General features: G+C 34.0%; 4 protein-coding genes across 8 annotated transcripts in view; 2 read left to right on the top strand and 2 right to left on the bottom strand.

Moving 5' to 3' along the window:
* Positions 1-1,012: 1,012 nt before the first annotated feature.
* Positions 1,013-3,798, top strand: LOC108722949 (PHD finger protein 12). Its single transcript, XM_018448342.1, has 5 exons — positions 1,013-1,277; positions 1,427-1,626; positions 1,742-2,019; positions 2,197-3,248; positions 3,371-3,798. The coding sequence occupies exons 1-5, from the start codon at positions 1,230-1,232 to the stop codon at positions 3,740-3,742; spliced, it is 1,950 nt and encodes a 649-aa protein (XP_018303844.1). The 5' UTR covers positions 1,013-1,229; the 3' UTR covers positions 3,743-3,798.
* Positions 3,799-3,878: 80 nt separating this feature from the next.
* Positions 3,879-5,309, bottom strand: LOC108722959 (GPN-loop GTPase 3). The gene is made up of 3 exons (XM_018448357.1): positions 5,058-5,309; positions 4,757-4,953; positions 3,879-4,487 (listed from the first exon to the last, which is right to left on the bottom strand). The coding sequence occupies exons 1-3, from the start codon at positions 5,100-5,102 to the stop codon at positions 3,908-3,910; spliced, it is 822 nt and encodes a 273-aa protein (XP_018303859.1). The 5' UTR covers positions 5,103-5,309; the 3' UTR covers positions 3,879-3,907.
* Positions 5,310-5,982: 673 nt separating this feature from the next.
* LOC108723026 (zinc finger protein 436) overlaps positions 5,983-10,978 on the bottom strand; it is a 5,882-nt gene continuing 886 nt past the window's right edge. Inside the window, exons 1-6 of one of the 5 annotated variants that reach the window (XM_018448474.1) lie at positions 7,705-7,748; positions 7,544-7,555; positions 7,118-7,327; positions 6,940-7,043; positions 6,529-6,848; positions 5,983-6,461 (exon numbers count right to left, since the gene is read on the bottom strand). In XM_018448474.1, the coding sequence (XP_018303976.1) occupies positions 6,031-6,461; positions 6,529-6,848; positions 6,940-7,043; positions 7,118-7,291 (1,029 nt within the window). In that variant the 5' untranslated portion in view covers positions 7,292-7,327; positions 7,544-7,555; positions 7,705-7,748 and the 3' untranslated portion in view covers positions 5,983-6,030. Of the gene's footprint in view, positions 6,462-6,528; positions 6,849-6,939; positions 7,044-7,117; positions 7,328-7,533; positions 7,679-7,704; positions 7,749-10,978 lie in introns of those variants that run through there. The other 4 variants (XM_018448475.1, XM_018448472.1, XM_018448473.1 and 1 more) reach the window with 4 other exon arrangements.
* The window catches only part of LOC108723025 (serine/threonine-protein kinase DCLK1), a 7,387-nt gene continuing 6,445 nt past the window's right edge, over positions 10,037-10,978 (top strand). The window contains exon 1 of the mRNA XM_018448469.1: positions 10,037-10,393. Coding sequence (XP_018303971.1) covers positions 10,360-10,393 — 34 coding nt within the window. The 5' untranslated portion in view covers positions 10,037-10,359. The remainder of the gene's footprint in view (positions 10,394-10,978) is intronic.

Here is a 10,978-nt window from a genome sequence, read left to right as displayed (position 1 = left end):
TTAATAATAGCAAATTTATATCAATTATCGATAATGTCAGCGTTCTTCGATTACCTCCGGGCCCTTGAGGCCCTTTTTATACCGCCGAAAATTTGTCCAGGGTTGACGGTCTTTAATAGTATCTCGTCGGTGCTTCAAACAAAATGACAAATGCGATTGGTCAATTCCGATGGACTAACTGGCCAATTAAGTTAACTGAGCTTGGTGACAGTGGCCCTTAGGCCCGTTTCTACCAACGTAGATTAACTTTAATCTTGGTTCAACTAACTCTCCATCTCTTTCTACTTCTAGAAATTAGAAAAAGATGAAGAGTAAGTTGAACCAAGATTAAAGTTAATCTACGTTGGTAGAAATGGGCCTCAGGCCCAGTTCCACAATTCACGGTTAACTCTTAACCGAGGTTCAACTTGTTTCTCATCTTTTTCCAATTCTAAAATTAGTAAGAGACAATGAATAAGTTGAACCTCGGTTAAGAGTTAACCATGAGTTGTGGAACTGGGCCTTAGTGCGTACTGAGTGCGCACTACGCGAATGGCTACGTTTACACCGTGCGCTTAGTCCGCGACCTATACGATAGATGTCTTTGTTTAACTTACAGGATAAACAAGGACACATATTGTATAGGCCGCGGCCTAAATGCACGGTCTAAACATAGCCAATGTCGTGCAGTCAAATGAATACGCGACACTAGCCAAGTGCGCAGTGGTACTACCAATCGAACACGCTCTTGACACTGAGTGCAGCCAGTGCACCCCAATCGAAAACGATATTAGATAACTTTAATCGTCAGAATTGCTTTAAGCAAATTTCCTAACCATGTAATCCCTTGATTTAATTTTATTTCTATAATATATTAAACTATAAAAAAATTATAACAATTCTATCTGTATTAAGGGAATATTACCTAATAAATTGATCGACGGTTAAATTAACTGGCAATTTGATCAGTTTTTTTTTTCTCAGCTGAAAAGTCATAATATACGAATACGTAGATAAGCTATAAAATTTAGAAGCCTAGAAGATCGCCATAACGCTTGTCCTGATATAGATGAGTTTAGTGACCCTAAGCGAATACGAAAAACTGAGACTACTGAGAGATGGAACAGAATGGAAAGTGGAGGTCGAGTCGTCGAATCAGTCGAGTGGAGTCGAGTGAATACTAATAGTGAGAGAGAAATAACGAAAGGATAATTTGGATTATTTTCAACGTTTGCAACTGTCTTTCCACAATGAGTACCGTCGAGTATGGTTTTCCAATGATAGGCGGATTAATGCCGGTAAGCAAAACTAATGGATCTATCACTAACATGGAATTTTTATGTGAAAAAGAGATAGGAAAATCGCATGGGTCAATTCTATGGTCTCCTTAATTCGTCTCTCTTCGTGAAAGAGTTGGCGTTTTTTCAATTTAAATTATAATTTTTAGCAAATACAAGCCCTCATTGCACCACCAATATCCGACGACTCAAAGGCGGCAAAAGCAAAGAAGGAAAAAGAGGAGAAAAAGCATCCATACTTCAAGAGACGAGGTCGTGGTCATAATCGCGACTTTTGCGACGCTTGTAAAGATGGTGGAGAGCTCATATGCTGTGACAAATGTCCAGCTTCCTATCATTTGCAGTGCCAGTAGGTGTGATTAGAACAATCGCTACCTTTTTCAAAAATTTTTATTATAAGATATTGAATTTTATCTGTTGAGTTCTAAAGAAAAGCTCATGTTTCTAAAGCTTTTACTTTACAGCTATCCAGCAGTGGACCCAACAGATATTCCTAATGGAGAATGGTTGTGCTACGCCTGCCGTTGTGCCTCTAAAAGGGAGGAACTCTTTGATGAAAAGGGGAACGAGAAGAAAAAGAGATCAGCTCTGGAAGTATTAACATTGGCGGCTTCTCTGGTAAATCCAAGAGAGTTCGAATTACCCAAGGAGTTACAGTTACCTATTATGTTTCCTGGAAGCAATAAAATGGACTATGTAACTGGCAGAAGAGGTAAACCACCAAGTTCATCATATAACAATGGTAGGCAAGATAGGATTGAATATACTCTTCCTTTTTTTTGTTTTGTCTGTTTTCTTGCACATAAATAAAGAATAAATTTATATTTTGCAATATCAATTGGTGTTGTGACTGATATTAAAAATTAATCTACCTCAAATTAAGACTTTGTTTGTATTAAACAATAATTTTCTTTTTCAGTTGGAAAAAGTCATTGCTTGGATAGCAACTTAATGGTTCCATTGCCAGCTCGTTTATGTTATGAATGTAGACGTAGTTGCAGAAAGGCACCATTAATCGCTTGTGATTATTGCCCATTATATTTTCATCAAGATTGCTTGGACCCACCGTTGACTGCCTTTCCTATCGGCAGATGGATGTGTCCAAATCATCCAAATCATTTCATAGATCAGCATCTGTTGACTTCTTGTAGAGTGACAGAACGTATAAAGCTTTGGGACAAGTATGCCAATCAACGAATAGATCAGCATGCGGTGAAATTAGACTTTTTACGTAAAGCACGGGCTGCCAATCCACTATTTCGCACGAAGGTGAAATTGGAAGGTCGCCCAAGAATAAAAGTTCCTTGCAGCATCAAGTTCCATTATGAGAATCCGCTGCACTTAGATCCTGTACATTCTTATCAAAATAGTCTTATATGGCCTATAAACAATATTAGTGCCAAGATATTACCCTGTCTCCAGATTACAAACGAAGAAGAGCAACAGAAGACAGATGTCGAGAAAATAGATAACAAAGATAATTGTATAGAAAATAAGAAAACTGAAGGAATTAATGAAGCAAAAATGAAAAGAGAGAAATGTGGTACTACTCCAGATGAGAGAAGTGATCAACAAAAAGTATTAAATGTGAATGAAGACACGAATAAAACGGAAAGTGAAACTGCAACGGATAGTTCTAAAGAATGTAATGATCACAATTTTTATACGAGTAACGATAGTTATAATATTAAAGAAGGTGTTCAGTTGTTAGAAAGACCAGTATTGGAGGCATTAGCTCAACAGAGGCTCGAGCAAATATTAAATCCAGACGGGGAAAGTTATGAAAGAATAAATTGTCATAAAAGAGCAAGAGCCGCATTATTTTCTTTAAGCCCTAAGCCTAATCCACCAGCATTCATGACTCATAAAACCTTCATTATTGGCAATGGCCCGAATTGCGATCTAGTTTTGTCCAATTATGGAAGATGTGGATTTACATCCCCTAGACACGCAGTTATATTTTTCGATGAAGTAAGTAGATACCGTATATTTTCATTTTAATAGAGAATTTCTAAGAAATTAAGAAAGTTAAATGATTGAACTGACATAAAAGATCTTTTTCCTTTTCTCATTAATGTCTATCTCTGTTATAGGTGACCAAACATTACGAATTGCTTAATTACAGCGAATATGGAACGGTTGTGGATCATGTGCTGTATTCTTGCGATTGCACTCGTGTTTTAGAAGAGCAAATAAAAGAGGAAAAGACTGATAAAGTGATATGCGTCACTAAGGAAGAAGAAACTTCTGATATAATAAAAACGATTCTGCATAAGGAAACATCTTGCTTGGAAGAAAATGCGCACACGGATGAAAGAATATTATGCAAGTGTAATATAAAACATGATTCAAGCAATCTGGAGGAAGGATGGGAAGGAAGTGCAATCATTGCGCATGGTTCGACTATTAGTTTCGGATGTCTCATGTTTGTATTTAACACATTAGATATGTATGTAGATAGATGAAACTTGATAATGTAAAATATTGTACAAAGGAAATTTTATAAAGCGATACAAAATAAATTAACAGCATTTCTTGTGTTTGTAGCAGTATCTTTATTTTATCTTTTAGTAACTGATTAAAAATATATCATATACACAATTGTAACTTTTCTTTTTTTACAAAATGATTTAAGAATCATTTAGTTCGTTATCTTCTGGATCATCAAAGTCTCTAACTTTTACATCTTCGTCTTCGCCATATTGTATGGTATTATCGATCGTTAATTTTATGTCTGCGATACTTTCCTCATTCTTGATGTTTAATGGTAAGAAACGCACTAAGCTATAATCTGCTATAATTTTACCAAGACTTTCTGTAAGACTGTGATACTTCTCGTTCCATGGATCTTTTTCAGTTAATAAACTAAATGGATCGGGATCAAAATAGCTGTCTAATTTTTTCCGTGTGCTCTTCGATAGCAAGTCCATTTTGCTAAGAATACTAATATGCGGAATTTCCAAGTTTATCATTACACTAAGAGCAGCCAGAGTTCCCGATATAAACTTTGATGCATCTATCATAAATTGGACATCTATCAGAAACACTCCACATATACGGAAATTAAGTTTTTGCAGGGTGGTTATCAGCTCTCGTATCACAGTCATGTGAGTATACAACTCAATTTGTCCAGGACAGTCAAATATTATATAATCGTCATCCACATCACCTAATTTCTCTTCTAGCCAACTTGAATTTTCGACTAAGTACCTATAACAAAATCATGATTTTATTGCATAAAAACATTAAAAGTAATAATGGGTTAATGTCTGGCTCTATGTGAAAGTGGATTCATAATTGATAAAGTATAGATTAATCTTCTTCCATATATCAATTTTAGAAAAGATGGATTGAAAAATTAGGTTGTTGTGAGAATTACGAAATGACAGTAGCAAAATTAAGTAAACTCAAAACATATATTTCAATAAGATAGAAAAATATAGAAAAATAATATATTTAATGAGAATTAAGTAACTTACTCCATGCAGAAAACAAGTCCACCATTGGGTCCAAAGTTGAATTCATCATCTTCCATGGCATCATCTAAATGAATTAAATCTCTTATATCTGCTAAGGGCTCATAATCAAAATATTCTGCTGCAGGATCTAAATTCACAACATCTACCGTTTTTCTCGAGTCAATAGCATGTCGTTGCATAACTGAACAGTAAGTAGACTGTTTAAAAACGAGATAAATTCAAATATTAACAGAATTGTTCAACTTAGATGGCTATTAGTATTCAATTAATATGAGATTAATAAACAATTTAAATTTATTACCTTGCCGCTGCCGGCTGGACCCATTACTAGCTGTGCATATCTCATTTTGACAAGAAAATATATGTTTGTGTTGATAAAAAGGTACGATTAATAACACTGCTTATATTTCTTATACTGCTAATTTATATATTCTACACAAGTTATTCCATTAAAAGAAAAATTGTGCAACACTAAAATAATTGAAAGCAATCTCAGGATAATACTGCTTTATGCAGAAGACTGGAAAAGACGCACAAATAAAGCCTAACTTAACCTAACCTAGACCGCATTTAAGTTTCTCTCCCAAAATATTTGATACCAACAAAGAGGTAAAAAGTACTAGGCAGCAATAGGTCTGTTCGCGTTGCTTGCACTTTTGGCACTCGGCATCTTCGCCTTTTCTCTTTTCAAGGCCAAATATATATCTATCTCATTTTAAGTGCAAAAATATTTGGGGATTTCATGCAACGCGAACAGACCTAATGTGTAGTAATAAATATCCATTATCCAATACGAGAACTTGTTTCCTAGAGACCGTATTTATGACTTGAATTATTAAATTATGTTATTTAAGTGATTATTAATATTAATTAATATTTATTAACAATATTAATAACAATGAATCAAATTTGATTATTAGAATCATCATGAATAAAACTTGAATCATTATATTATTTGATTTATTATTAATTTCATTATTTGAATTTACTATCCGATAAGGTGACTTAGAATAAGATTTAAATTTGACATACCAATTTCAAATTCTGAGACTTTTTAGAAGAAATAAAAATTTTTTTACGCAGAATCCGTTTGTACACAGAGAGACAATAAACTTATTGAATGATACCCATTGATTCTAAAAATTTCATTAACACATTCACACTCAATTTGTTATTTCGACAATTCTATTTATTATCCAACTTTGAACAATATACATGTATCAGATATCACTCTTATATGTTCATATGAAAATGAACAAGTGTTATAATATTTCTCAAGATGCTTCCAATGTTGTCGCTGTATCGTTTATCTTTGTTTCTCGTTCCAGCACCATTTTTTCTAAATTACTTGGCAAATTTACTCCAATTAAGGCACTTAGCACGCTTTTCTTTGGTACACCAGCATCCTTTCGCTTTTTTCGTTGTATCTTATTCTTCTTCCTTTCCTTGGGTTTGTAATGACGTTGAATATGTCTTATCAAATTTGCCTTCGTCGTAAGTCCCATGGAGCATATGTCGCAATAAAATTTTTTTCCGAGATGAGTAGACCTTATATGCTCATCCAAATTAGATTTAAAAAAGTAAGTTCTGTGACAATTGTCATATGGACATGGCAGAACCAATCTGTCTTCAAAATGTATTTTACAGTGTTCTCTTAGATGGTCTTTATTAAGAAAAACTTTGCCACAAGTGTCGCATTTATAAGCTGAAATAAAAATTTTGCTCTACTAAATTACATTCTTATGACATATTTAAGCTTCTGTAATACATACTTGTTACATGTTTTGCTTTTGTATGCGCATTTAGAAGCATCAAGTTTTCGAATTTCTCTGAGCACTCAGAACAAGGATAATGTTTCTCATGCGTCTTCCGATGCCGGTCAAATATAGACAAAGTTCCAAAACTTTTAGTACATTTATCACACTTATACATGGATTTTGAATGCTGTTCAGCTTGATGATTAACTAATTGATATCTCTTGTTGAAAGCTATACCGCATTCTTTACAGGAGAGTTTCTTCTCGCTGTGCATTCGCTTGTAATGACGTTTCAAATTATGTAAAGTGCTCATCAACATTAAGCATTCTTTACATCTAAAATTGATAGTAATATATATAAACTATATATATATATATACACACACATCTTTAAGTCCAACTAAAGTATATGCTAATGTATACAAACTTGTAAACTTTCTTCACAGAGATATGCGTTTCTGAGTGCCTTTTTAAATGAGACGAATTCGTATATGATTTTGTACATCCTGGATGTACACATTTGTAAGGTCTCTATCAAACAGAATTGATTGTCAAACATTAATGTATCACATAATAAAATTACTTTTATGTTCATGCTCTATTACCTCTCCAGTATGCGAGTTTATGTGTCTTTCCAATCTATTAGGTCGTAAAAATGTAGCACTGCAATTAGGATAATTACATTTGTACTTTTTCTGGCTCTTCTTATTTTCAATATCAATGTTATATCCATTTTGACAATCGGATGTAATGTTATCGTTATCTCCCATTTGACCCATTTTGATATCACTCCAGTATTCCAGTTAATTAATATCCTTTAAATTAAAAGAGTACGACATTTAATAACATATTATATATACAATATATGTAAACATCTGCTATTAAAATCCAAAATTTATAAATTGAAGCTATTTAACAAGATATAGTTAATTTTATTTATATTTCATACCCAATAATAAGACAACTTAAATTACATTTCACGTGTAGATTTACATCCGATAATACCACGTGAGAAACAAACCTTTACTTACCTTAAACTTTAACTGAAAATACGCAACAAAATAGAAATATCAATTGTGAAATGAGTATATAAAAAGGCATAATTTAAAAGAAAACACCGCTCTTTTATAATTTTGCCTTAATTAACTGACAAGTCATAGCTAATAAAACTTTAACTCAAACGTGCTCTTACAGGTTAGGTAAGGTTAGTAAACCCAAACACCGCGTGGTATGCCAGGAGTGCGTTCCAAAATTCGACTCTATCAACTCCGAGTATCTTTTATCCTTGTTCTTTACCGAATGTTCAACAAGGATAAAAGATACTCGGAGTGATAGAGTTGAGTTTTGGAAAGCACTCCAGATATGCCGACGATTTGCGCATGCACGTTCGATCGACTCGACATGCGCGAACGTGATATGATATTTTAATTCAAAATGGTGTTTCTTCACTTTTTTTACTATTTTCGAACTTTACGCTCGCAGCTACTCAATATTATTAGTTCATATGTTGTTAATTAATTCGCTCTCCTTTAGCGAAACTTCTTGAATTTCTCGTATTTCCTTTTTTCCTCTCCAATAAGTATCATTATGTACCTACTTTATTTTAAGTATATAAAAGTATTTAAATACAACACAAATGTATATCCTACCGAAAATAAAAATCAGAGTTAAACCGCAGGAGAACAAGAAAGTTAAATGTAATATCAATTTGACGTCATATTAACCGATTATTGACTTTTCAGTATTACTGATTACTGATCTTTCAGTATTCAAGAGATTTTTCAGTATTCAAGAGATCTTTCAATATTCAAGAGATCTTTCAGTATTCAAGAGATCTTTCAGTATTCAAGAGATCTTTCAGTATTCAAGAGATCTTTCAGTATTTAAGAGATTTTTCAATTTGACGTCATATTAACCGATTATTGACAGAATTTATGTCATTTTTTTGTTATAATTCAATCAGTATGACATTATTTTAATCTTCTTATTCTCCTATTAATTGGAATAAATCGAATATAAGGGGAGTGAATGATAGAAACGTTAATGAAGCTTTCAGGAGGCGAAAATTGAGACAATGAAATGTAAAGAGGTGTTTACTTTTTTTATGTTTCATTTTCTCAATTTTCGCTTCTTAAAAGTTTATCATATATTTAATACTTAATTTTAACAATTCTAAATTAATTGCTATAAAATTAAGTTACTCAAAGTCTAGTTATTGTTCCAAATAAATGTGTTCAAGAAACACTATAGCTACTATTCGATCATGACGGAGATTTGATTTTTCCTCGAAACCGATAACGGGAAACGTCATGTCCGCTCTTCTTAGATACATGCCGTAATAAATCGGTACGATGCACGTTCGTGTTTAAACTAATCGGAATGCTACGTGCGCCTGCGAGAATTTAGGTCACCAAGGACCGCGACTGTATTTGGGCCAAGCATGTCTCATCGATGTTTTATAAAAGCACTTTTTCCTGGGGTTTGTACATTGCAATTATGATTCAATGAGATTGTAAGGCAAAGTGTTTCCTGAAGTATGTACCTTTTAATTATCTAAAGTTTGGGATGCGAAGAATGAATTTTTGTTTCTCTTTATGTGTGAGTGAGTGTGTGGATGTATGTTGATATGTGTGTGTGTATGGGGGAGGGGGTGTGTGTGTGTGGGAGAGTGACTTGAGGTGTCTCCTCGCGACTCCCCACCCAATTTTGTGACATTTTTTTGTCTACTTAGATCGAGAAAGAGAGGAGGGACGTGAGAGAGAGAGAGAGAGAAGGAGAGGAAGGGAGAAACAAAAATTTCTTCTTTTTATTTTATTCCATTTATTGACAGATGTTTACTCTTCTTATTTCATCTCACAGAACGTATTCTCAAAATTGTAGACTATAAAAAGGTAAGACATTTTATATATCTGATGAATGAAACTTGCTGAATAACGTGGCACATTTATACGTAATAAATAAATGAAATTTAGAATACGAATTTCGTCATTGCCAGGTCGGAGAGGAATCTGGACGAAGTCAATCGTCCAAAAAAAATAGCGATACTTTTATTAATCGAAACATTCATCATAAATATGAAAAACCATAGTATTGACACTAAGATGTAACAAATATAAGAAGATTAAATGTATAATAATGTCGTGGAGACTAACAGCGATTTGGCGATTTATTTCAGGCACGCTCTAAACAGGTCAGACAGAATTTTGTCACTTTGAATTTCAGAGAGCTTTTCAAACTGTTTGTAGCGTTTTGTCTCTCCCAGATGCGATATGTAACTTTCGTCAACTTTGATGTCAGCATACGATTGTACCCTTGAGCTTTACATCTCAACAGTCGGGATTGGGAATGATTGTGAATCTATATGAAGGGAGAGGATGAAGAGAGATGAACAGATAGAGAGAGAGAAGAGCTAGGAAGAGAGAGCGATGCCAGCTATTTTATCCCCACCTCGAAATCGTTGAGGGCCACGTGATCGACCAGCAGAATTCGCGGCGTCCGCCGAAAATCTAAATCCGTCCGAGCCGGGGAAGAAGAAGAGACCACCGTCTTGGCCTGCGCGACACGAAACAGCCGCTGCGATCGAGATAGTTCATAATCGCCCGTGGCTCGCGGCGGATCGATCGAGGGATCGCGCGCGAGTGTAAAATACGCGCCAAATCTCCTTTTTTTCCCGCGATTCTCATTTTCGCGAGCAAAAGAGGATAAGAGAAAGAAAGAGAAAGAGAAACAGAAAGAAATCGCGGAGGAAGTTCACTGTTTTCACTCTTCTTCTTTCTATTTCCCGGAAAAACGAGAGAGAACGGCGGCCACCACGGCGGCCGATTCGTCGTGAAATCGCTCGAGGAACATGATCCGCGTGGACGAATCAGACCCAGTGGGAGGTAAGAGAAGAGGATAGAAGAATGGAAATAATTATTTTTATCGAACAAGAATATTAATTAGGATAATGCAAAAAGGGAAGACTTTTTGGGCTGTTCCGATATACATTGCCAGTACTGAAAATTTATCACTCGTATACGTATAACAAAATTTTCAGCACTGGCAATGTATACCCTGGCGAAAATAAAAATTAGAGCGTAAGTTGAATGTAATGAGTGATAGAAGCGTAAACAAAGATCGTATACTAAAAAAATTATTAAATTTTAATAAATATTTGTTTGAATTATTTGTTTGAAGTTCTAAATTAATATTTACTAAATATAAACATATATTTATTTGATGCAAAAATCATTAATTTGATCTATCATTTTTTTTATAGAGTAAATATTTATTTACTGTAAGTAAATGTTTACTTAATGTTATTCAAAGAAATATGTGTATCAAGATTCAATATAAATTTTTTTTTAATATAAGAAGTGAAAATTAGGATAACGAAATGTAAAAAAATGTTTAAAAAAGTGTAAACGCCTCATTTTGTCGTTCCAATTTTCGTCCCGGAGAAGCTTCGTTTACTCTTCTGTCACTCT

Source organism: Mycetomoellerius zeteki, unplaced genomic scaffold (assembly GCF_001594055.1).
Source record: "Mycetomoellerius zeteki isolate Tzet28-1 unplaced genomic scaffold, Tzet1.0 scaffold221, whole genome shotgun sequence".
Classification (NCBI taxonomy): Eukaryota; Metazoa; Arthropoda; class Insecta; order Hymenoptera; family Formicidae; genus Mycetomoellerius; species Mycetomoellerius zeteki.
The sequence above is the reverse complement of the archived record's forward strand: the minus strand, read 5'-3'. Positions and strand labels throughout refer to the sequence as shown.

Coding starts and splice junctions, on each gene's coding strand:
- LOC108722959 (XM_018448357.1), bottom strand. CDS start 5,102: ATGAGATATGCACAGCTAGTAATGGGTCCAGCCGGCAGCGGCAAG. Junction 4,954..5,057: donor GTCCAGCCGGCAGCGGCAAG/GTAATAAATTTA, acceptor GTTTTTAAACAG/TCTACTTACTGTTCAGTTAT. Junction 4,488..4,756: donor GGACTTGTTTTCTGCATGGA/GTAAGTTACTTA, acceptor ATTTTGTTATAG/GTACTTAGTCGAAAATTCAA.
- LOC108722949 (XM_018448342.1), top strand. CDS start 1,230: ATGAGTACCGTCGAGTATGGTTTTCCAATGATAGGCGGATTAATGCCG. Junction 1,627..1,741: donor TCCTATCATTTGCAGTGCCA/GTAGGTGTGATT, acceptor TTTACTTTACAG/CTATCCAGCAGTGGACCCAA. Junction 3,249..3,370: donor CAGTTATATTTTTCGATGAA/GTAAGTAGATAC, acceptor TCTCTGTTATAG/GTGACCAAACATTACGAATT.